Source organism: Sinocyclocheilus grahami, unplaced genomic scaffold (assembly GCF_001515645.1).
Source record: "Sinocyclocheilus grahami isolate Dianchi unplaced genomic scaffold, SAMN03320097.WGS_v1.1 scaffold240.1, whole genome shotgun sequence".
NCBI classification, from domain to species: Eukaryota; Metazoa; Chordata; class Actinopteri; order Cypriniformes; family Cyprinidae; genus Sinocyclocheilus; species Sinocyclocheilus grahami.
In genome coordinates this window covers 926,605-951,156 of record NW_015505419.1, presented here as the reverse complement: position 1 = coordinate 951,156, position 24,552 = coordinate 926,605, and the positions used below count along the sequence as shown (strand labels likewise).

General features: G+C 36.5%; 2 protein-coding genes across 2 annotated transcripts in view; one reads left to right on the top strand and one right to left on the bottom strand.

Annotated features, from left to right (window-relative positions):
- LOC107597903 (echinoderm microtubule-associated protein-like 4) overlaps window positions 1-17,772 on the bottom strand; it is a 32,885-nt gene extending 15,113 nt beyond the window's left edge. The window contains exons 1-6 of the mRNA XM_016289108.1: window positions 17,315-17,772; window positions 6,838-7,014; window positions 6,580-6,691; window positions 4,649-5,110; window positions 648-761; window positions 211-239 (exon numbers count right to left, since the gene is read on the bottom strand). Of these exons, the coding sequence (XP_016144594.1) occupies window positions 211-239; window positions 648-761; window positions 4,649-5,110; window positions 6,580-6,691; window positions 6,838-7,014; window positions 17,315-17,339 (919 nt within the window). The 5' untranslated portion in view covers window positions 17,340-17,772. The remainder of the gene's footprint in view (window positions 1-210; window positions 240-647; window positions 762-4,648; window positions 5,111-6,579; window positions 6,692-6,837; window positions 7,015-17,314) is intronic.
- An 84-nt stretch (window positions 17,773-17,856) lies between these two features.
- On the top strand, window positions 17,857-24,492 carry LOC107597881 (evolutionarily conserved signaling intermediate in Toll pathway, mitochondrial-like). The gene is made up of 8 exons (XM_016289080.1): window positions 17,857-17,924; window positions 20,571-20,761; window positions 20,847-21,261; window positions 21,351-21,574; window positions 22,455-22,512; window positions 22,810-22,958; window positions 23,256-23,376; window positions 23,471-24,492. Exons 2-8 carry the CDS (start codon window positions 20,624-20,626, stop codon window positions 23,716-23,718), a joined length of 1,353 nt encoding a protein of 450 aa, XP_016144566.1. The 5' UTR covers window positions 17,857-17,924; window positions 20,571-20,623; the 3' UTR covers window positions 23,719-24,492.
- Window positions 24,493-24,552: the final 60 nt, after the last annotated feature.

Genomic DNA, 24,552 nt, shown 5'->3' with positions numbered 1-24,552 from the left:
GACATGAAAATAGAAAGGAGCATTGTAAACGGCATGAGTAACTGACTATCTCTATACAAATGGCCTTGAAACTGAAGTAAAAAAAATTATGAAACACTGGCCTAATGCAAGCCTGAATTAGGACAAAGCTAGGCTGCTAAGATCAATGCTGCTTAGAATGCTTAAAAAAGAATAATGAAGAAAAAGGAGAGATGAGAGATGCCTTATTACCTGTACTGGAGATGAGGTCTTTTGCCCGGCTATGGAGACAAACACATCAATTAATTAGTGAATGGCAGAAAACATACATACATACATGCATACATACACACACACACATATATACATATATATATATACATATACATATATGTATATATGTATATATATATATATATATATATATATACATTATATATATATACACACACATACATACAGTTTACACTGATGCTTTCACAAAAATATTATTTGAAGCCCCTTATACACTTGCCCCATAATCATCCATTGTACATGCATGTTGTTTCTAAACTGAGGGATGAGCAGATTTTCTGTGGAAACTGACAGCATCTCATAGATTGTGCTGATAGAGCTTAAATTATTTATTTACTCTGAAACATTCTGTTATGTGAACGCGCATGCGTGAACAGAAAGGAAGTGTCTCTCACCTCTCCAGACTTGGAGATCGTGTGAGTAAGTTTGTAGAGGAGGCCGCTTTCTTAGAAAGCCGCTGTTTGGTCTTTTCTTGGGAGTCTCTGCTTTTCTCACTGTTCCTCCTCACCCTGATCTCAAGAAAAGACATTAGTCAGTCACTGCATGTGGCATTCAGAAGCACAGAGCTCATGCAAGCAGTCATCAATGCAGATATGAGCATGCTAACATGCAGTAACAGAACTGACAGAACGTGCTTAGCATGTTTCCATTTAAGTGTCCCATCAAGTTTGGACATGTGCAGCATGCAAATGCACCCACATTACCAAACCCACAACCCACAATCATGCAGACAAAACCATGCAAGTAAATCAGATATCAGTGAGTTAATGCAATTGCTTGAGATACAATGCAGTTGAACTTATGTGTGTGGGAGTATGAGTCTGTGCTCACTGAGGGATTGTTTCCTTTAGCACACCCTATTTCCTGTTCTTCTGACTACCATAAGAGGCATCCAATAAAAGCAACATGAAACAGGAAATATCTCTGGTCATGTGATCAATGATGATACTTGTGGTGACAGACAGAGAAGTGAAACTCAGCTGATAAAGGGGGCTGTCCACTCTTAAACAAAGCTGAATCCTGTCACACTTTATAGCCCCTACCAAGTATTGAGTACATGTACAGTAAATTAACATACTTTACAGAAGGCCAACAATTCACTAAAAATGTTTTTTTTATTGGTCTTATGAAGTATTCTAATTTGTTGAGATAGTGAATTGGTAGGTTTTTGTTAAATGTGAGCCAAAATCATCACAATTAAAAGAACCAAAGACTTAAACTACTTCAGTCTGTGTGCATTGAATTTATTTAATACACGAGTTTCACAATTTGAGTTGAATTACTAAAATAAAATAACTTTTCCACGACATTCTAATTTATTGAGATGCACCTGTATTACACAGCAGCCGAAATAAGTTTTACACCAATGCACTACACAGGCTGCTCACACAATATTTGACTTAAATTAGACAATATTTGACGTCTTGTAAACTGATAATGCACACATTTTTAATTAAATAATAGTTAATTTAATTATTTTTGTCTAATTGAATTTTAGTCTTATGTAGTTTACAGTACAAAAGTAAGATTTTTTATATTTTTGAAAGAGGTCTATAATGCTCACCAAGGCTGCATTTATTTGATCAAAAATACAGTAAAAACAGCGATATTATGAAACATTATTACAATTTAAAGCAATTGTTTTCTGTTTATTAGAAAATATTTTGAAATGCAATTTATTTCTGTGAACGTATGTGCTGCTTAATATTTTTGTGGAAAAGATGAATAGAAAGTTCATAAGATATTTAATTTAGGTGAAATAGAATCTTCTGTAACATTATAAATGTCTCTACTATCACTTTAGCTAAATAAAAGCTAAATTCTTGCTGATTGACTGCACATTTTAAAGTAATCATATTCACATATCACAGATATAATATCAAACAAAAATCTTTTATCAATATTGTTAAAACAAAGCCAAATTCAAGATTCATTTAAAGCACCTTACGGCAGAAAACAAGTCTGAACAAGGTAAACTATGTGTTTCCTAACTTTGTTTTGAATGTAACATATGGTCAATGTCCACTTAATCAGTGCATGGAACTTGTCATGCATTTAACATTCAAATTGTGCTAGCATGGTTCATGGTGCGCTGCTAGTTTCAGAGTTTGTCTGCATGGAATGTTATTAAAACTGCACATTTTGTTTTCATTCAGTGCTAATCCAGCAGAAGAGTGACAAGTTACAGACCACCATCTGATATAGTCTTGGACATTAAGAAGCTTAAGGGCCACTATAGGTCATCTTTAACTCTCTGTCAACATAATCTTGCATTATCTTATTCAGTGCCTCACACTGTTTATACTTTATCATGAATTATAATTAATTATGAGTAGGGATTTCACACTGTACATATTCATTGGTCAATGCTTCCCTCGTACGTTGAAACTAAACAAGGCATGATTGTTTAACGATGCAAGCATTGTTTAGTTTTGCCTGGTGCTCTGTTGCAAAACAATCTGCCATAGCATTCTAGCACCACATAACTTTGTAAACCTGATAACCCTTTTGCTTGACGTCCATGCGAGGATACCAGGAAGGGATGAGGCAGAATTATCTGTAAAGCACTGTTTACATGGAACAAGACTTAACATTACATTTGTGGGACAAGGTAAACTATGTGTTTCCTAACTTTGTTTTGAATGTAACATATGGTCAATGTCCACTTAATCAGTGCATGGAACTTGTCATGCATTTAACATTCAAATTGTGCTAGCATGGTTCATGGTGCGCTGCTAGTTTCAGAGTTTGTCTGCATGGAATGTTATTAAAACTGCACATTTTGTTTTCATTCAGTGCTAATCCAGCAGAAGAGTGACAAGTTACAGACCACCATCTGATATAGTCTTGGACATTAAGAAGCTTAGGGGCCACTATAGGTCATCTTTAACTCTCTGTCAACATAATCTTGCATTATCTTATTCAGTGCCTCACACTGTTTATACTTTATCATGAATTATAATTAATTATGAGTAGGGATTTCACACTGTACATCTTAATTGCATATTTACATATTCATTGGTCAATGCTTCCCTCGTACGTTGAAACTAAACAAGGCATGATTGTTTAACGATGCAAGCATTGTTTAGTTTTGCCTGGTGCTCTGTTGCAAAACAATCTGCCATAGCATTCTAGCACCACATAACTTTGTAAACCTGATAACCCTTTTGCTTGACGTCCATGCGAGGATACCAGGAAGGGATGAGGCAGAATTATCTGTAAAGCACTGTTTACATGGAACAAGACTTAACATTACATTTGTGGGAACCAAGAAGACATTTATACGAAAGACCACCCAAAGCATGCATGCAGATAAATCAGTCAATGAATCAAGAGATTTCCTTTGTTTAGGAGATTAAGTGAGATTATATGATGGGTTAGTATGATTTTAATGCCTCAATCATGAGCTTTTGTGTTTCTGCAAAACCAAGTTACAGACAAGATTACCAGGAGCTGTTTTGACATATGTACTCAGGCATTTCGACATTCCTGTCACAATGACAGCTTTTCGGCTTTAGCAGTGATCTCATATGTTCCGTATTCACCTGAAGGAGTGTGAACGGGTCTCGATGACAATATTATTGCTACATTCACTGCGGAATGCTGTATTATTCTTGCAACTGTGGTAACAGACATGCATACCTATCTAAATCAACACTGCAACTGAACAAACACTTGGCGTCAGCTGTCTTCCCTTTTTCCTACTAAAAACTCAAAGCTACAATCTCCAAAACTCTGACATCTGCCCCAATAAATCACACAACGTTTCCAAACAAGTCAAAGCATTAACTAGATCCAAAAACAAATGTAAAACTCTGTTGGTACAGAGCTCTAAAAGAGCTGAATGAATGCCAGAAGCACATCGATTCAGTCATAGTGCCCTTAGGGATACAAATGTCTGTCTCTGGTATTACTTAAGGATTGATACATTGCTGTAGCTCAAACAGTAGATCATGGCGCTAGAAACGCAACGGTCATGGGATTGATTCCTAGGAAATGCATGAACTGATCAAATGTATAACTTATGCTTTTTAGAAAATATTTTTTAAATGTTACTAAAGTTTAAATAAACAAGAATTCTCATAACATGAATCTGTGATTCTACTTTAATGTGTTTATCCACTGGCAATGTGTCGAGTTTCATACTAAAACTGATGCTACAACCTCAAGTAAAATCAGGGCTGACCTAAATGACATACTCCCACGGATTCCTTGACTATCCACTCATGCTTCTGTGTGAATATAGTTCAATCTGGGAGCCAAAACTGGCTCAACAAGCTGTAACTTTGGTTTGTGCAGCAACATAAGCATTAATGTTAGGATTAACACCAAAACCAGAAGCAGTGAACTCAAGCGGCAAGCCAATGCTTGACTCCACTTTTAGGGGTCAACGCACAGCATTTTCTCTCCCTCCCGAATGGGGGAGAGTGGGCCTCCGTGTGGGCTGGATGTTGGCTCTTTTGGGGGTGCGGGCGAGGAGGATGTTGGGGTTTGAGGGCATGAGCCCTGGCTGTCCTCGCTGCCTTTGCTCTGTTGTTTCTGAAGGGTTCTGATTGTGGTGGGCTGGATGGTGTCTTCTAATATGGAGCTCCAGGTTTGGTCCTTCCCCCTCTCGACTTCATCGGCAACTTCCTCCTCTCTGCAGAGCTTGATAGGGGTTTCATCAGCGAACGGGATGCTTTCTGGTAATGCATCCTCCAGGGAGAGACTCTGGACGGCCCGTGTCAGACCCAGCGGGACAGTCTCGTGATTTGGGATCCACGGTTCGGTCTGAGTGCACCTGTCGCAAGTGCTCGGTTTGTGGCTGGAAATGGTTTTAGCCCCGCCCTCCCCATTTTCAGCTGTGTTTGAGATATGGCTATAGATACACAAATAAAACACAATGTTTGAGATGAAGGATGTCTCAAAATGCTACTTGTCGGTTAAAGTGAATGAACAACCCAAAAATCATTTACTTATTCTAAACATCTATGACTTTCTTTCCATGGAACACAAACACAGATATTGCATAATATCCAAAATGCTGTTTTGAGGCTATAAAATGTATGAAACAAAAAAAGCATCAGGAAAGTAGTCCATGAAACTTGCATGTCAAGTTTTTTGAAGCCATATGATAGCATTGTATGAGAAATATAAGAAAAAAATGTACCAATCAGAGAGAAATGTAGAAACCGAAGACATTTAAAGCACTATTTCTGAATTCAATGCAAGCATAAACAACTTACATTTTAGTCTGTTTTTCACAAATAGCTATCACATGATTTCAAAAGATCTCTAAAAATTCAAATGGACTACTTTAATGATATGTTTACAGCAGTTGTTTTTAAACTTGTTGTCTTGTTGACCCAGTTGTCCGATACACTATTCGAAGACCTGCCCATACACTGCATTCTAAAAATATATTTTCAGCATTTCTGCTGTAATTATGATAAAGCTGCTTGGTTTCAAACTTTATTAATAGAAACTTGGAATATTGATGTATTAAATTAGCCATGATTCATTTTATGATTCTAAAAGTTTCACGAACTGCGTGTACTTCAATAAAAACAACAGTCAATCTATGGCCCCTCTTGGCCTCGGCCCCTGGCTAAGAACCACTGGTTTAGAGTGCTATTTGTTTTTGGTGTTTTGAGCTCTTCTTGATGTTCTGGCACTTCTAGATGTTCTTTTGAATATATTTATTTGTGTTCAGCAGACAAGTCATGTGATTTGGAATGACATGAGGATGAGTAAATGAGGACAGAACTATTCCTTTCATTACTTTTTGTCCCTTGCCAGTGCTACTGGAACCTGGAGTGCCTTGCTCAATGGCACAGTGGTGATAGTTCAAGGTTCAGTCATTGCAGGGTTTAAACCTACAACCTTTCAGTTACCCACCCAACTCTTTAAACCAGAATACTACAATAACGCAGACCTGCAGTAAACCTAAAAGAAGAACTGTAATTTACATTTTCCAACATACGAATTAGAAAATCCTCATTAAAGTAATATTAAAATGATAACAAACACAAGCAACACAATTTTAACTGTTTTCTCCTTTTCCCTGGATGCTGTTCAGAATGTCCCAAACGTGCTCTGCTTCTTTGTATTAAACGTGTGGGCGGCCAGACTGATTTTCACAGAGCTTTTCTTCTCAGAGTCAAGTATATCATCAAAATGTAACTGAATTTCATTGGTGGATGACAGATATTTTGATAAACAACTGTGACTGTGAGCTGAATTTGTGTTTTCTGTTAACCAGCCGCGTACTATAACTCCACACATTACCATGTTACCTTTTAAAATAATTATTAAAGCAAATAACACTTTACAGAATCCTCTGTATACCTGTTGGATGTGTGGTGCAATCCATCAAGAGAGCTTGAAGACAGTCTGCAAGGTTTAGAGAATCCATCCACATAACAGGACTGATTTAACACTCGGGCTGCAGCAGGGTTCACTGTACACACAGACATTCACATACATTGCAATAACTTTCATTCAGGAAAAACGATGCAATAAAATCTGTTGCAATACATTTAAAATACCAATAAACCCGTGGAAATATCTTTATATTAGCACACTGAAATAAACCATTTCTTTTACCAGCAATCAGCTGCTGTTTAAGCAGGGGTATCTGTTGGTCATGGAGGCGGAGTTTACGCAGGGCATCGGCCAATGAGGACTTCAGTAGCGTTATTTCATCTTCCTGTGCTTGGAGGCGCACCTCCATTAAAGATAGCCTGTCAGGAAACTCTGTGCTGCTTTCTGCAGACACATCATCTAGAAAAAAAAAAAAGTAAATATAAAGATCACACAAAAAGACATGTCTTGGACAAATTCTGCACCAACATAAAAAGAAGATGCACTTTTTAATATTAAAACCAAGGCAGAACAACATGTAATACTATTTCATATAACTTAAATATTTCACAGTTTAAATAATATATCATTATCTATTTGCATTGCAGCAATGAGAGACAGAAAATGTTAACGGTCCTAAAAGAAGGATTAGTTTTCTCTATGCAAAATGTTATGTTGATAAATGTATACGTTCTGGTTAAATATTAACTCTTTATAACCTAAAAAGCTTCACTTAAAAAAAACAGAATACAGCTTAAATCTTGGAATGTAATAGAATCTACATGAATGAATGTCATTAGGAGTCTTAAGTGCAACTGTTACACACTAAATGTTCTGCCCTCTAGGCATCTATTGAATACATGCATGTGTTTGTTGTATTTACAAAGGGATAAATGTCTATTCTCTTAGTTACAATAGGCCACACAAAAACACACATGGGCACATCTACATGCAACATTAAAGGTTTCTCAACTAACTACACATCACTCATCATAAAAGCAGTCATGTTAAAAACTCAAATACAATTTTTAACCAATGGTTTTAGTTTGGAGTCCACTTGTAACAGCTGTGAGGGCTGACATAATGATCTTTCAGCATATATATCTGTCAGTAGGTTATTTCAACCTAGTTTCTAAATCCAACGTTTTCCTCATTAATTCCTTATTAATGAACAGTGTCTGCTTTCAAATGATAAACATTGTGTAAAAAAACACATTGGGGACCACTATCTAAATGCATGTCAGAAAATCCGCCAATGAGATGAAATAGCAATAAAATAAGCTTTATTATAAGATGAATCTGTGAAAACATAAATAAATGGCAGACTTTTCAATCACACACTGGCCTCACCCCAACACACCCATTTCATTTTGCTTTGATCACCTGGAATTATTGACTAATCTATTTCTGCCGCAAGATTTTTTTCAAGCCTGAAGCGTTTCCTCTTCAAATGATAACCCTTTACTACCCAAATTACACAGAACTGAGCTACAGTAGGAACAACAATTGGCCATGGACTATTGTCTAGAAAACGCTTTATTTTTAGACAATGCTTTATTCAAAGGTGTCATGATGTGCCTTAAAGGAATATTGCGAGTTCAATGCAGTTTAAACCCCACTGACAGCATCAATGGCATTTTGTTGAGTACCACAGAAAATTATTTTAGGTTTCCTCTCAGTCTGTATTTAAACAAGCAAAAAGTGTAATTACAGTTATGCACTTGCAGGAGGTTTAAAGGTAGAAATGAAAAGCTTATACATTATTAATCTGCATAAAAAGACACTTATTTGAGCAAAATTGTTTAAATTTGTCTAAATAACTGAGAAATTCAATCACAGGAATTTATAATGCAATTTATAATAATCAAATCCTGTGATTGAATTTCTCAGTATTTTTATGGATATTCTGTTATATGTGCTGCGCAACAGTAACTAGTAATGACATTTTATCACACTAGTCTTACATGAAAATAAAACGTTTGCATGTTATTTTAAAGTTTATTCTGGTGCAATGCCTTTCGTCATAGGTGCACTGTACTGTTATTATGACTTTTAACATAAAAATGTAACATTTAAATTTTGCAAGCAAGGACAAATGCAAAGGATTTTCTGTGAGGTTCCAAATGAATGACATTCCTTTGATCATTAAACAAAATTACAGTCTGACATGATAACTAAAATTCAGTCAGCTATTAATTTGCAAAGCAAGGTGAGGCATGACCCATTTTATTTATGCAAGCTGTTGCAAATGATTGCCTAAAGTTCTTTGAAATACAACAGGAAGTGTGCATAACCAAAAGTCCAGACTTCCTGAACCACTACTTGAGGTATTTTGTGCTCTTTCAGAGAGGGACAAAAATGAAGCCTAAACCTCAGCTTTCTCTTTTTCTCATAAACAGAGCTATTCAATGTCTCCGGATGAGAACCGTGACTCCTCTGCTTTCTTCCCACAATGGGTTCATTGAAGATGTGGGACGCTCTCTTCCAGCTAACATGTTTTTCAGTTTCACAAGACCAACCAGAGGCCAAAAGCACAAAAACTCCAAACAGATTTAAACAGGGCCAAAGTGCTGCGAGTGCACAGTAGCCACAAACATGGACTAATAGTGAACCTACTAAAAGAGCCTGAGATTCATGATGAACTATGATACAAATCATTTAATAGCCCTGTTTTTATTAAATAACTTTCATTTCTGACTCCAGATGGCGATGAGTCATATATGCGGACAAAACAAAAAAAAAAACCTTATTACCTGAACGGGATAGTTCACCCCAAAATTACAATTCATTATTTACTCACTCTCACATGGTTTCAAACCTGTATAACTTTATTTTGGGTTGGACTAGTCCTTTAAATAGCACTTTTCTAGAAGATTTTACATTACAAAGGGGTTAACAACTACAGGGCTGCAAAGACCATTTAGTCTGACATTTCAACAAATTTCACACAGATCAACACAGACAAATGAACTAGGATGTGGCAACAGATCTACTGTATATTTACATCCACATCAACCTCTGGCTGAACTCCACGTGGCCCAACAGTCTCTTAACAGATGGAAGACAGGCAGATACATGCACAAGAAAGAATCAAACGACTTTTAAGATCTTAAAGATATGAGCAAACCACGTTCATGTTAAAACAACAGGGATTATTGTAATGCAGATCCGCCAAGATATCATCATATCATTCCTTGCTGACATCAAATCTGTTTTTAAACACAGAGTATTTCCTTTAATAACAATAATAAATTATTGAATGCTTTATAGGTGAGCCATATAACTAGTATTTAGTTTATCTGACAATTTGTTATTTTTGGGGGAAAAATACAAGAACGACAAAAACATGTAAACATTGCACACAATTTTCAAAAGCCTGCAAGTTTACATAAACCAGAAATAGAATTATAAAAATTAACAGAAAATATAACATGTATCATATTATATATAGTGTTATATTGTAAATGTTATATATCTAAAAATCTAACACAATGTACAAAATATAACAAAAAAGTACAGTGCAATTACATATACAATTAATCAACACAAATTGCAACTGGTGAAACTGTCCAACTTCTGACAAATTTTAATGCTACTTGTGCGCCTACTGTTGCGTGCAACTTACATCAAGCCTAAATGATGTATACTTTTTGTTTTCAAACAATGGGCAATTAGTTCACTACAGTATTTTGTTCCTTCAATGTACACAGAAATGCTGAAAAAAATGCCAGTGGGCTGGTAATACTGGCACTAACAAGGCCACGATTATGTGGCACGGTCTGTCTGCCATTTGAGAAAAGAGTGGGTGAGAACGGCAGAGATAGTAACAGACAGTAAAAAAGACTTTAATTGGCCTCCATGAATTTGGAGTACTGACAATGATTGTCCTCATGCTTCTGGCTTCTAAAACTGCAGCAGTCTAAAATTTAAAAGTGTCCAGCAGAGTCTTAACATGTCGGCCAAAAGATTGGTCAGTTTCATTAGCACCAAGCCAGTTTCTTTTTAAGAGCTTCATAAAGGTCTATCAGTTGTGCTCTGAGCCACATCTATCAGGCAGCGATTTGAGCTGGCCAAACTGCACTCCTGTGCACATGAGGAATCAATTAGTGGTTTGTGTTCATCTGGGGGTTTTTCTTCCCAAGGTTTTTTTTTTTTCAATTTTCATTTGGTAGCTTTCACTTTCTCTCTGCATACGAAAGATTGCAAATGAGTCTTAGGTGAGGAAGAATGTTTGAGAGATCTCTCACTCACGTTTGCCAGTTTTTCTAAACTAAAATGATTAAAACAAAACTATTGAAATGAAAAGCTGAAATGAAATCAAATTTAAATATTAGATGAAAAACTTCCAACGATTCATTAGAAAATCTGAAATGTTGCTTTGGCAATTAACTAAAACAAATAAGTTAACAAAAGTAAACAAATAATAACCCTGTCACTTGCACAAGACGAACCCTTAATATTTATTTAATAAATGTGAGAGACATCAGGCTCTACATCCTGTATCTCAGCTGAAAATCTTCAGATAGGTGGAGCTTGAGACCAGTGAAATGAGTCCAGTGAGACTTGCAGGACCAGAGAAGCATAGAGTCTGTAAAACTTTATAAACAAAGAGGACTTATTTTGCCGGAAACATTGGGAACATTGAGCACATTTAGAGTCACGCTGATATGAGAGAGAAAGTGACAGAGGAAAAGAACTGCAGAGATGCAGGCACAACATCAAATTTGTAAACTCAAAAAAAAAAGCCTGCATGCTTTCTTTGAACGTCAGAGCCAACCCATGTCCCAAATTACATTCCCTTACTCCCCTTTTGTTTCCCTAAGTGTTCTGCTCTCACATTCTCGTTAATGCAACCCATATGCAAAAATGTGTTTATCAGCCATTCTAAACAACAAAAAAGTCTTGTTTGCACAAAAGAAACATCATATAAACATCTCATATCTTATTTCACAACCATTCAGTAAATATAGGCATTATAACATGAATTTATGGTAATGCAAAAAAATTACAATTCCAGAATTAAACTGCTTTAAGCCAGTGCATTTGCAACCTAATTAAAGATAATCTTACCTAAGACCCTTGAACAGAGGGAACGTTCAGAATAGAGTACTATTCCATTGCTTACAGCATCACTTAAAGGTGCCATAGAATGCATTGATACAATATTTGAAATTGTTCTCTGATATCTATAGAAGGTATGTGGCTTAGGTAAGGGCAAAAAATCTCCAGAAATGGTTTTACATGTCCATTTACAACCCTAGGATTTGTCCCTAGAATGAAATGGTCTGTTTTTACCTTGTTTGGAAAGGGTCATGAATAATAATGTTGAGCTCTGCTCTGATTGGCTGTTTCGCAGTGCGGCTCATTTCAGTAGCTCACACAGCAGGAAGGAAACACAGGGAAAATATATATATTTCAATACCTTCTCTTGCAGTTATATCGTTGGGTAATTATACTGTATATAAAATGCGGGCATCAAGGAGCCGCTATTAATATGCGGGGCATTGAAACTGCTTTCGAATGCACGATCGCTTTTTACTTTCACTTTCGAGATTTGCGATCGCACATGCTCTGTGTAAACTACAGCGGCAGTACTTACCACACATTTTACAAGATCAGATGCTTGTCAGTGGTGCTCAGGATCTGTAAATCATTCGCCATCATCCTCGGTCATCTCTCCTTACATTGTTTATGTGGTAAGTGAAATCGTATGTACTGTAATGTAACAGGCTACCGCTAGTAAGCAGCTAACCATGTCCCTTTAGTGGCTCGCGTTATTTGTTTTCCGTGCCTTTCTGAATACAGAAACCAGCCCACCCCTGCACATCACATCCCCCCCACAGCCTTGCACATAACATTTTATTTCCATGATCTGCCATTTTCGCTATTATCCTCGCTTGTTTCTTTACAATACCTGCAGATCTTCTGATGATTCGGCTGTGCAGGTTCGGCTGGCGGAACATGGGTGGGTAGAATGTAATGTAGAATGAACATGGGCGGGTATATGCAAATGTTTGGGGGCATAACTATTAGTGATCCTGACTGAAACGTCACAGTCGGTGTTATGTTCTGAATCGCCTATTTTTCAGTGGTCTTTTGCATGCATGAGATTTGCATAAGAAGGAGTATGTCATTTCCATGTACAGAACTCTTATTATTCAACTATGCCAAGGTAAATACAGTTTTCCATTCTATGGCACCTTTAAAATAGTATGAGAAACACTATGCATTATGCAATGCTACACATACTGTAACTTAATTTTGTTTGTCACATTGTCACATGACCTCATTGTGTAGATTTTTAATGTGCAATTAATGTGTAATTTTGCATATAGTTGGCAGTCATACCCAACAATAAGCCAAGAAAGATTCTGGTTTACTGTGGCACAAAGGCAGGCCAGCTCAAGTGCATTGCTTTGTGGGATACTGAACTCCGATCTTGTCAAAAAACAAATAATTCACACTTTAAAAAAACAATGCAGAACAAAGTCAAACAGCTTGGAGTAATTATGATCGCCAAGCAAAAGTGCATGCAGGATCTGCAAGCCCAAATAAAATAAAGATGTTCAAATAAATAAAAAAAACACTAAAAATAAACGAATCACCGATGAGCGACTGCATCTCAACCGTGGTTTACAAAACCATATGCTCCATGCAAAACAGTTAACTGAACCAAGTCTGTGAAGCATCTGGTATCCACTGCCAATCACTGATTATGCAAAACAGTTTCAACTAACCTTGGGAGAAATCTGGCCTTGCACAATTTTTAATATTAATCAAAATCTAATATTAGAATGTTTGTTTTCACTTTGAGCCATGATATAATAAATGAAAGTATCATAAGCCCTGTGTGGTACTTCTCCACTTCTGTTCGCCCACCTCTCGCTGCTCTCTTTCCTGTCAGCGTTGCGTCGCACCGCTCATGGCTACGGCAGAACTTCCTGTACGGCACTGTCCGCCCCTGCATCTTCATTCTTACTCACAAACACAAATTCTCACCTCCCACAATGAGACAAAAAGCAAGAGAAAACTTTATACAACCTCCTTCAAAGTTTATTTGTAGAAGAAAGAAATATGAACTAGCCGAGAGGCTTTCTTGTGTTTCTCCAAACAAATTTGTCAGTTATGTTTATCTGACTGATAAACAGAAATGAAATTAGACAAGTCGATCCAAATTTTCCATAAGAAATTTTACGTCCAAACCGATTCTGATCTGTTACTGTTATGAAATCAAGTGAGTTATGAAAGAAACATTGTTATGCCTCTCAAAACATGGCAGAAACTTAAGCACTAAACATTCATAAAGACAAGAAAGAGTATTGAGAAATTCATAGCGAGAAAGAATAACTCATGAGTTTGACATCTTCCAAACTTAAGTCAAACTCTGTACACAACCTACATTGTAAAAAAATGATTTTTCGAAATTTCAAATGAAACAAAAACGATTGGAGTGTGCATTACAAGAAAACACCATTACAGTTTTTCTACTTCAAAGTTTCAGCTTTAATTCAACGTGTTCCTTGCCATTTCTTTGTCAAATTTACTGCCAATTTCTGAGTGAAAACTGTTTCTACAGCATTTTTTTTAGTAGGAGTTTAATTATATGTCATTTTGACAAGTCTCATGAATTAAAAGCCTATGCAAAACATTTCTGATTTCAAAACTGATTTCTGTGTAAATCCAAGCTAATTCTTTAATAATCTGATTCAAAATCTATGCATTTACAAACCGCTTCCACAGTAACCCACTTTTAAAGCACATTTTTCGACATGAGGAAAACCAAACACTTTGACCATGTCAACTGGCCAATCATTGCACATCCAATTATCTGCTATCTCTGGCAATCATCTCTTCTGACATGATGCAGACTTTGAGGCACTTGAGACAGACAGAGAGCCCATCACAGAAAGTAGGCATCTGTGGCAAAAGCATGATGCCAGAGGGCTTCCTGCATGACATATACTGCTCTCCACTGGCCCGGCATGTTACCAAACAGTAAACAAAACAAAAGCACACGCGGTGTCACTGCTACAGAAACCCATTCAACACTGAAAACCTACACTGCAAGCAATGTCACAAACTACAACAATCCCATTACAACCAACAAAGCTGTCTAGACACCAGACACACTATGGCAAGCAGTATAAACATTTACTCATTAAAAAGTATAAATTTTTATGCAACTAATGCACTCTAAAAAATGCTGGGTTGTTTCAACCCAACTTTGGGTCAAATATGGACTAAACCAACTTTTGGGTTAAAAATGTAATTTAAAAATTTAACCCAACAGTTGGGTTAGTCCATATTTGACCCAAAGTTGGGTTGAAACAACCCAGCATTTTTTAGTGTACTTATGCTTCAAATACTAGTAATCCAATGGTTACTTGTACTGTTTTCAACCTGACTAACAGTTATTTTAAAGCTGCAGTCCGTAAGTTTTGCCTCTTTATCGTCATCTCTGTTTGAAAACCTGCAGTTGATAGCCTAGTAGCCGCGACAACTTCTTTATGTTTACAGTCGTGACGTAATGACGCAGCGGCATGCTCGAATTTCTACCTCGAAACTTCGAAACCTACCCGTACCACTCAAATTAGAAAACATTATTATAAGCTAACCGTTGTGAATCGGGCTAAAGTAAGGCGATAGTTTTGAACACTGGCTGGTTATGTACTTGCTCAAATATTGATTTCGGATAATTTTTAACCAAAAAAAGTTACGGACTGCAGCTTTAAGAATGTAGTCCAGTTTTTTTTTTAGTAGCGATTGAATATGGATTCCAATTGTAGCAGTTTAATCTTACGAGTAAAGTGTTTAATTAAACTATAAAGTATATAAAGTAGCCATCCTGACTAGTCGGTACATATGAAAAGAAAAAGCACAGCTGTAACTAGTGAGGATGAAATACTACTAGCAAACATCAGGGTACTAGTTACCAATAAATATTTTTTTCTTTAATTTATTTTTATTTACTTATTATTTAAGATACTAGTTGGTGTTAACAAATAACTGTTAAATTGGCTTGCCATAGGGAGTCAGGAACATTCAAAGTAGGGAAAGAGACAGTATGAGTTAACTATGAAGGCCAACAGAGGACTGAGACTTGGATTGCTTGGATTTTTCTTTTTTTTTTGATGCAATGAACTGCGGCAACAATTAATTGTTGTTGTGGGCATGTCATCGAAGTCTGCATGACAATAAAACTTAAACATGCTAACAAAATGTATAGAACAACAGATTTATTAATTTGATATCCAATAGTGCACAAATGGCTGCATATCTCCTGAGGACTAACAAACAACCTTTTGAGCGTTAAATTACAAACAGCTTTTCCAGATATTTACCAGGTTAACAAACATTTCTTACACAATACCACAGTTTCGACTGTTACTTTAAAAACATAATCAATTAATATGGGTGAGAAGTTATTTGCTTTCATTTAGATTTATTTTTAATATCAGTGCTCTCTCTTAAGCCTAAGATAGTGTATTGGTCTCTCATCCTGAGCAGGCCTGCTGTCTGGTTTTAGAGAAATTTTGTGCCTATTTCAGCTATCCAGACTTCCCAGCTAACAATCAGTTTGTCTGACCAGGCTAGAAGACCAGCTAAAACCAGTTTAGGCTTGTTTAAAATGCTGTCTCATCATAAAATAATATCAACTTACCAGTTTTAATTCAGCAGCAATAACTGTAGTAACTATATGTTGCAAGAAACTTGGTTACTATAATATTTGTTTTGCTACGGAAGTCTAATAGTGTCAGTAACGGTCTGTTACATCCTGACCCTGTTGAAAAAAACAGCATATACCCAGGTTAGGTACGCTGGGATGCTGGTTTATGCTGGTCCTTTGCTGGTTTTGCTGGTCCTTTGCTGGTCATTTGCTGGTTTATGCTGGTCCTTTGCTGGTTTATGCTGGTCATGTGCTGGCAAAGGACCAGCATAAACCAGCAAATGACCAGCTTAAACCAGCAAAGGACCAGCTTAAACCAGCAAAGGACCAGCTTAAACCAGCAAAGGGCCATCTTAAACCAACAAAGGACCATCTTAAACCAGCAAAGGACCATCTTAAACCAGCAAAGGACCAGCATAAACCAGCAAATGACCATCTTAAACCAGCAAAGGACCAGCTTAAACCAGCAAAGGGCCAGCTTAAACCAGCAAAGGACCAGCAAAACCAGGAAAAGGACCAGCAAATGACCAGCTTAAACCAGCAAAGGACCATCTTAAACCAGCAAAACCAGCAAAGGACCAGCTTAAACCAGCAAAACCAGCAAAGGACCAGCAAAAGCAGGAAAAGGATCATCTTAAACCAGCAAATGACCAGCTTAAACCAGCAAAACCAGCAAAGGACCAGCTTAAACCAGCAAATGACCAGCTTAAACCAGCAAATGACCATCTTAAACCAGCAAAACCAGCAAAGGACCAGCATAAACCAGCATCCCAGCGTCAAAACATACCTAACCAGCATATGCTGGCGAGGTTGCACACTTCAAAATACTTAGTTAAATAAGTTGTAAAACTTTTTGACAGTAAACTAAACTACACATAGATAATAGACTGGTTTCACTGGCGCAATTACAAATTCATCCTCAGAAAAAAAACGTTTTGCTACAACTAGTTAGTTGGTTCTACAACAATAAACTTCACTAGTTTATCGTTTATATTTATATTTCATAGACATAAACGTAGTAAGTGACAAGACCAACCGTATTTATCAACTCACCGAGACTATTCGTAGATCCATCCATGTCTGAGTCGAACACTTTACACCTTACAGATCTCTCAAATACTGTTTTGTATTAGTATATGCCATTGGCAGAAACGCAATGCATATCTCTACATGTGCTGTCAACAGCATTGCCGAGAGCTGTGGAGGTGCCACTGGGGATTGCAGAAGCTGTTGTAACTGTAAAATCACGAATCCAGGAAATGAGCAGAGAGCCTCTCTATCGCATGAGGCAAGAACTCACGGGCTAGATTTACTCCAGGAACCGCGTCCATGTACAGTTGATTGAGAGCGTGCGAGCTCTGATTTTCCCTTCTAACTGCACGAAGCCAAACTGAAATACGTCGCGCTAGATGCCTCCTCCCAAACCCCGGTTAAAGATAAAGTAAAAACAGAAGTTTGACAGCTACAGCTGCAGTTTTCATCCAATACCTCTCTGCCATCTAGCGCTGATGTTGTGAATAATACACCCAGCCCGGAACCAACGCGAGCGTAACGTTCTTCGTAGCGTGTCTGGGGGAAGTTGAAAGACGATGCACCAGGAAACGAGCCGGTGCGTGTTTGAAGGACTTGACAGCAGAATGAGATCTGAGTGGAGTGAGTGATCGTGAGTATTGCTTGACAAAGTGTTATTTCGCATTTCTCTTAAGTATTTGATTATTTTATTTTATAGCATTATTACATTTACAGAAAAATGCGGTAGTAAATGTCACAAAGTTATTATCATTACATTATAATTACTCTGAAGATTCATATTGTATTATAAATGACTAATTACTCAAAGACGGACAGATAGACAGACAGACAGACAGATAGATAGATAGATAGATAGATAGATAGATAGATAGATAGATAGACAGACAGATAGATAGACAGACAGACAGACAGACAGACAGACAGACAGATAGATAGATAGACAAGCAGACAGATAGATAGATAGATAGACAGACAGATAGATAGATAGATAGATAGACAGACAGACAGACAGACAGGTAGATAGATAGACAAGCAGACAGATAGATAGATAGACAAGCAGACAGATAGATAGATAGACAGACAGATAGATAGACAAGCAGATAGAAATATAGATAGATAGATAGACAGACAGACAGATATAGACAGATAGATAGACAAGCAGATAGATAGACAGATATAGACAGATAGATAGACAGACAGATAGATAGATAGACAAGCAGACAGATAGATAGATAGACAGACAGATAGATAGATAGACAAGCAGATAGAAATATAGATAGATAGATAGACAAACAGACAGACAGATATAGACAGATAGATAGACAGACAGATAGATAGACAAGCAGATAGACAGATAGACAAGCAGATAGATAGACAGACAGATAGACAAGCAGACAGATAGACAGACACATAGACATACAGATAGATAGATAGACAGACAGATAGACAAGCAGATAGATAGATAGATAGACAGACAGATACACAAGCAGATAGACAGATAGACAAGCAGATAGATAGATAGACAAGATAGATAGACAAACAGATAGATAGATAGATAGACAAGCAGATAGACAAGCAGATAGACAGACAGATAGACAAGCAGATAGACAGACATAGACAGACAGATAGATATAGACAGACAGACAAGCAGATAGATAGACAGACAGATAGATAGATAGACAAGCAGATAGATAGATAGATAGATAGATAGATAGATAGATAGATAGATAGATAGATAGATAGATAGATAGATAGATAGATAGATAGATAGATAGATAGATAGATAGATAGATAGATAGATAGATAGATAGATAGATAGATAGATAGATAGATAGATAGATAGATAGATAGATAGATAGATAGATAGATAGATAGATAGATAGATAGATAGATAGATAGATAGATAGATAGATAGATAGATAGATAGATAGATAGATAGATAGATAGATAGATAGATAGATAGATAGATAGATAGATAGATAGATAGATAGATAGATAGATAGATAGATAGATAGATAGATAGATAGATAGATAGATAGATAGATAGATAGATAGATAGATAGATAGATAGATAGATAGATAGATAGATAGATAGATAGATAGATAGATAGATAGATAGATAGATAGATAGATAGATAGATAGATAGATAGATAGATAGATAGATAGATAGATAGATAGATAGATAGATAGATAGATAGATAGATAGATAGATAGATAGATAGATAGATAGATAGATAGATAGATAGATAGATAGATAGATAGATAGATAGATAGATAGATAGATAGATAGATAGATAGATAGATAGATAGATAGATAGATAGATAGATAGATAGATAGATAGATAGATAGATAGATAGATAGATAGATAGATAGATAGATAGATAGATAGATAGATAGATAGATAGATAGATAGATAGATAGATAGATAGATAGATAGATAGATAGATAGATAGATAGATAGATAGATAGATAGATAGATAGATAGATAGATAGATAGATAGATAGATAGATAGATAGATAGATAGATAGATAGATAGATAGATAGATAGATAGATAGATAGATAGATAGATAGATAGATAGATAGATAGATAGATAGATAGATAGATAGATAGATAGATAGATAGATAGATAGATAGATAGATAGATAGATAGATAGATAGATAGATAGATAGATAGACAGACAAGCAGATAGATAGATAGACAAGCAGATAGATAGACAGAAAGATAGATGTAACAATAATGTGATTATTGCATTATTTAATTGCTAATTACTTAGATGGATGGATGGATGTAACAATGTTAATTAAGCGTTATAGCACTAATAATTACTCATTATGAACACACACACACATATAATTACTCCAACATGGATATATAGATAAATCTAACAATAATGTGATTATTAAGCATTATATCACTACTCTAACATGGATATATAGATAAATCTAACAATAATGTAATTATTGCATTATTTAATTTAATTGCTAATTACTTAATAGATAGATAGATCTAACAATAATGTGATTATTAAGCATTATATCACTACTCCAACATGGATATATAGATAGATCTAACAATAATGTGATTATTAAGCATTATATCACTACTCCAACATGGATATATAGATAGATCTAACAATAATGTGATTATTCCATTATTTTATTACAGATAGATAAATAGATAGATATACATTGCATAAATTATGTACAAACAATTGCATACATTATTACATAAAAATTATATTGACACTGATATTTTTCCCTTTCCTTTCTAGGCTCATTTCAGCACATTTGTAATCCTTCCGCTGTGGTTTGGGATGTCATAATCATGAATGCCCCTCGTCATCTGTTGCGGATCCAGTGTATTGGGTACGTTGCACGTTTTTTGGGGAAACCTGTACAGCGAGTGATCCTACCTGCTGGAGCACATCTGCAAACCCCTGGATCACAGCACAACTATGGCCAGGTACCTGCTTACCTCTGAATAATGCTGCTTTATAGACTGTGTGCCTGTATTAATGCCCTGTGTTTTTCTGTCCGATTTTCTTAAGCTTCTGAGGCCATTCCACTGCAGTGCGGTATGCTCCACGAGTCGTCCAAGCCAGACACAGCTTGAAAAGACAGTTGAAGATGAGACGCTTAATAAAGACAAAAGTTTAGTCACACATGATGATTTATTTGAGCGAGCTGCTAGAGACTCAAAGACCAAGGCGGATTTTAACAGGGTCGTGGATGTTTTCAGCAAGAAGGACATTCGACGAAGAGGCCATGTGGAGTTTATTTATGCTGCTCTGAAGAAGATGCCAGAATTTGGAGTAGAACGAGACATTACTGTTTACAACAAACTCCTGGATGTGTTTCCAAAAGAGGTGCTTGTTCCACGGAACTTCATTCAGAGGATGTTTAACCACTACCCACGGCAGCAAGAGTGTGGAGTACAGCTGCTGGAGCAGATGGAGATCTATGGTGTGTGTTTGCGCTCTTGTAGGAGAGAAAGAAAAACTGATGCATTGCTTTAATGATTTGCCAATTCTTTGTCTTCCTAATATTTCCAGGTCTCATGCCGAATGTAGAGACCAAGGTATTGCTGGCTCAGATATTTGGGGAAAAGAGTCATCCTATGAGGAAGTACCAGCGTATCATGTACTGGTTTCCCAAATTCAAGCACGCAAACCCCTTCCCCGTCCCACATGTGCTCCCCAGTGACCCAGTAGAGCTCGCTCGATTCAGTCTTACCCGGATTGCAGATGACCTGGATGCCAAAATATCAATCTATCAGGTGACTATTAAATCTACAACTTAAAGCAGCATCACACAAGCAGAACCACTACCGTTCAAAGGTTTGGGGTTAGTAAGTATTTTATGCTCAGGCCCAAGGCTGCATTTATTTGATTAAAAATACTGTAAAACACTCCAATTTTGAAATATTATTACAATATACAAGAACTGTTTTCTATGCGGCCAAGTACAGGGATATCCTGGATGAAAACCTTCTCCAGAGTGCTCAGGACCTCAGACTGGGCCGAAGGTTTATCTTCCAACAAGACAATGACCCTAAGCACACCGCTAAAATAACGAAGGAGTGGCTTCGCAACAACTCTGTGACTGTTCTTGAATGGCCCAGCCAGGGCCCTGACTTAAACCCAATTGAGCATCTCTGGAGAGACCTAAAAATGGCTGTCCACCAACGTTTACCATCCAACCTGACAGAACTGGAGAGGATCTGCAAGGGGGAATGGCAGAGGATCCCCAAATCCAGGTGTGAAGAACTTGTTGCATCTTTCCCAAAAAGACTCCTGGCTGTATTAGATCAAAAGGGTGTTTCTACTAAATACTGAGCAAAGGGTCTGAATACTTAGGACCATGTGTTATTTCAGTTTTTCTTTTTTAATAAATCTGCATAAATGTCAACAATTCTGTGTTTTTCTGTCAATATGGGGTGCTGTGTGTACATTAATGAGGAAAAAAAATTAACTTAAATGATTTTAGCAAATGGCTGCAATATAACAAAGAGTGAAAAATTTAAGGGGGTCTGAATACTTTCCGTACCCACTGTATATCTTACTAACACCAGACTTTTCAATAGTAGTGTGTATTTACTGTATCTGGAAATAAAGGCTTTCCAGTCTGAGAAATGTGCTTTATTTCACACATTGCAGTATCCGTCAACAGACATCACAGAGCCTGGTGAAGAAGTTATGCGTCCCCATATTGTAGGTATGTAGCTTTTACCATTACTGACAATTGAACTTCAGGAATATTCTGGGTTAACTGTTTATCATCTGTACCACAGAAAATAATAAGAACTCAGTTTGTAAACACAAAATGCTTGTTTGGAGTTCTTTACAAATACTATCCAACTTGTGCAGTATTTAACCTGAAATATTTAACTATAATTTGATTGGACATCACTTTTTTTTTTTTTTTTTTAAATGCTTCTTGGCATAAAAAGGGATTTTGGATACTGTTTGTGAAATGAATTAAGCAAAACAAAACTATCTTTTATGTTATCAGGTATTCAAAGTCCAGATCAGCGATCCCTTCTGGCCAAACACAATTCCTGCAGGCCTGTGTTTGTCGAAGGCCCGTTTCCACTGTGGCTCAGAAAGACTTGTGTTCATTATTACCTACTCAGGGCAGACCCTATACCGCCTGAGGAAAAGGTACAGTAACTGGGCTAATGATGGCATTTCATGAAAGTCAACATATCAGAATGATTTCTGAAGGATCATGTGACATTGAAAACTAGAGTAATGGCTGCTGAAAATTCAACTACAATAAATAACAGTTATTCACAATGTTACTGTTTTACTATATTTTTGATCAAATAAACCTTAATTATTCCAAACTTAGTAGTGTAATACTTTCAAGAATACAACAATAACTAATAAATAAATGAAGACTTCATTCTTAAAGAATCTGCATTCCAGATTATGTATTGGAATCTTCTTTTCCTATAGGTTGAGGAAGAGTTTGACCTTGAGATGATTGGTCCAGAGCAGAGTCTCTTCTACCCTCAGCGAGTGGAGCTGGACCTGGAAAGAGACATGGGTGATGATTTCAGTTTCAGTGTGGATGATGGTGAGACTCGTATTGCTTTGTCAACATGGTTTGAATAAAATGGTTTGCATATCACCAGACACATGCAATGATGTCTGTTCATTTGATCCTGCAGTGGAAGAGGGGCCGGTTTACGCCATGTGTATGGCTGGTCAGGGAGACCAGGCTACTCTGTCTCAGTGGATTTCTGGTCTACAGGAGACCTGTCCCATATTAGGCCAGATCCCTACAGTGTTCCGTCTGGATTCTGGACCCAGAGAACTGCAAACCTCGTCGGGTGCTCAGCAAACCCCTGAGCAGGAGGTTGAAACAGAACAAATTATCGAGGAGGAGCCACTACTCTCACAAAGAGTGAAACTGTGAGAGCCATGCCAATGGATGTGCATTTTATGAAGACGATTATCAAGCTAATATGATGAACCTTATATTTAATTTAGTTACCAGATAATGATTTATGTCTGGTCTATAACACACTATTTTTGAGTTGAGATCTGTCTACAGTATGCGGAGTTGCTCTATGATGTGTAAATATGCCATAAACTGATTTGGCAGTGCAATAAAACATAAATTTCTCCGATATTTTGATTTCGTGGACATTTTGTACTCTAATAATAATAATAATGATTGTTTTAAGTTGATAAGTAGATCAGAACAATTTTAGTTTCACCATTCTAAGCAAAAGTAGACCTATATTATAGCCAAATCTCTATGCAATCAATCTTTGTCATAAAAAGGAGCATATAATGCTAAATCGTATAAGTGAATTAACATTTTAAGTTACAGACAAGCAAACAAAGTGTGCAAAAGGTTTTATTTATTTAAAAGATTTGATCTAAAACAGAAGTGGACTGAAGAGGGAATCATAATTAAACGTTTTACTTATCCTAGGTGTAAATGTTTGCTAAACTATATATAATATGTGATGATTCACATCCTTGTGCTTTTTTTTCTTCAAGCATGTGGTCTGTGTATAACCAAACATTAACACCACACTCTCAGATCATTTAGAAGGTTAACTAGTAATTAACTACAAGGAAGTTCAAATTATGGTAGATATGAATTACATTTGATTCTATAGTATTTTATAAACTGAAGAAGAAGGTCTATTCAAGACAAATTCTTAAGTGGAAACAAACAAAAAAAACATGGCGAGTCAAAATAAGTCAAAGTACAAAATAAAAATGATATTTTATAAAT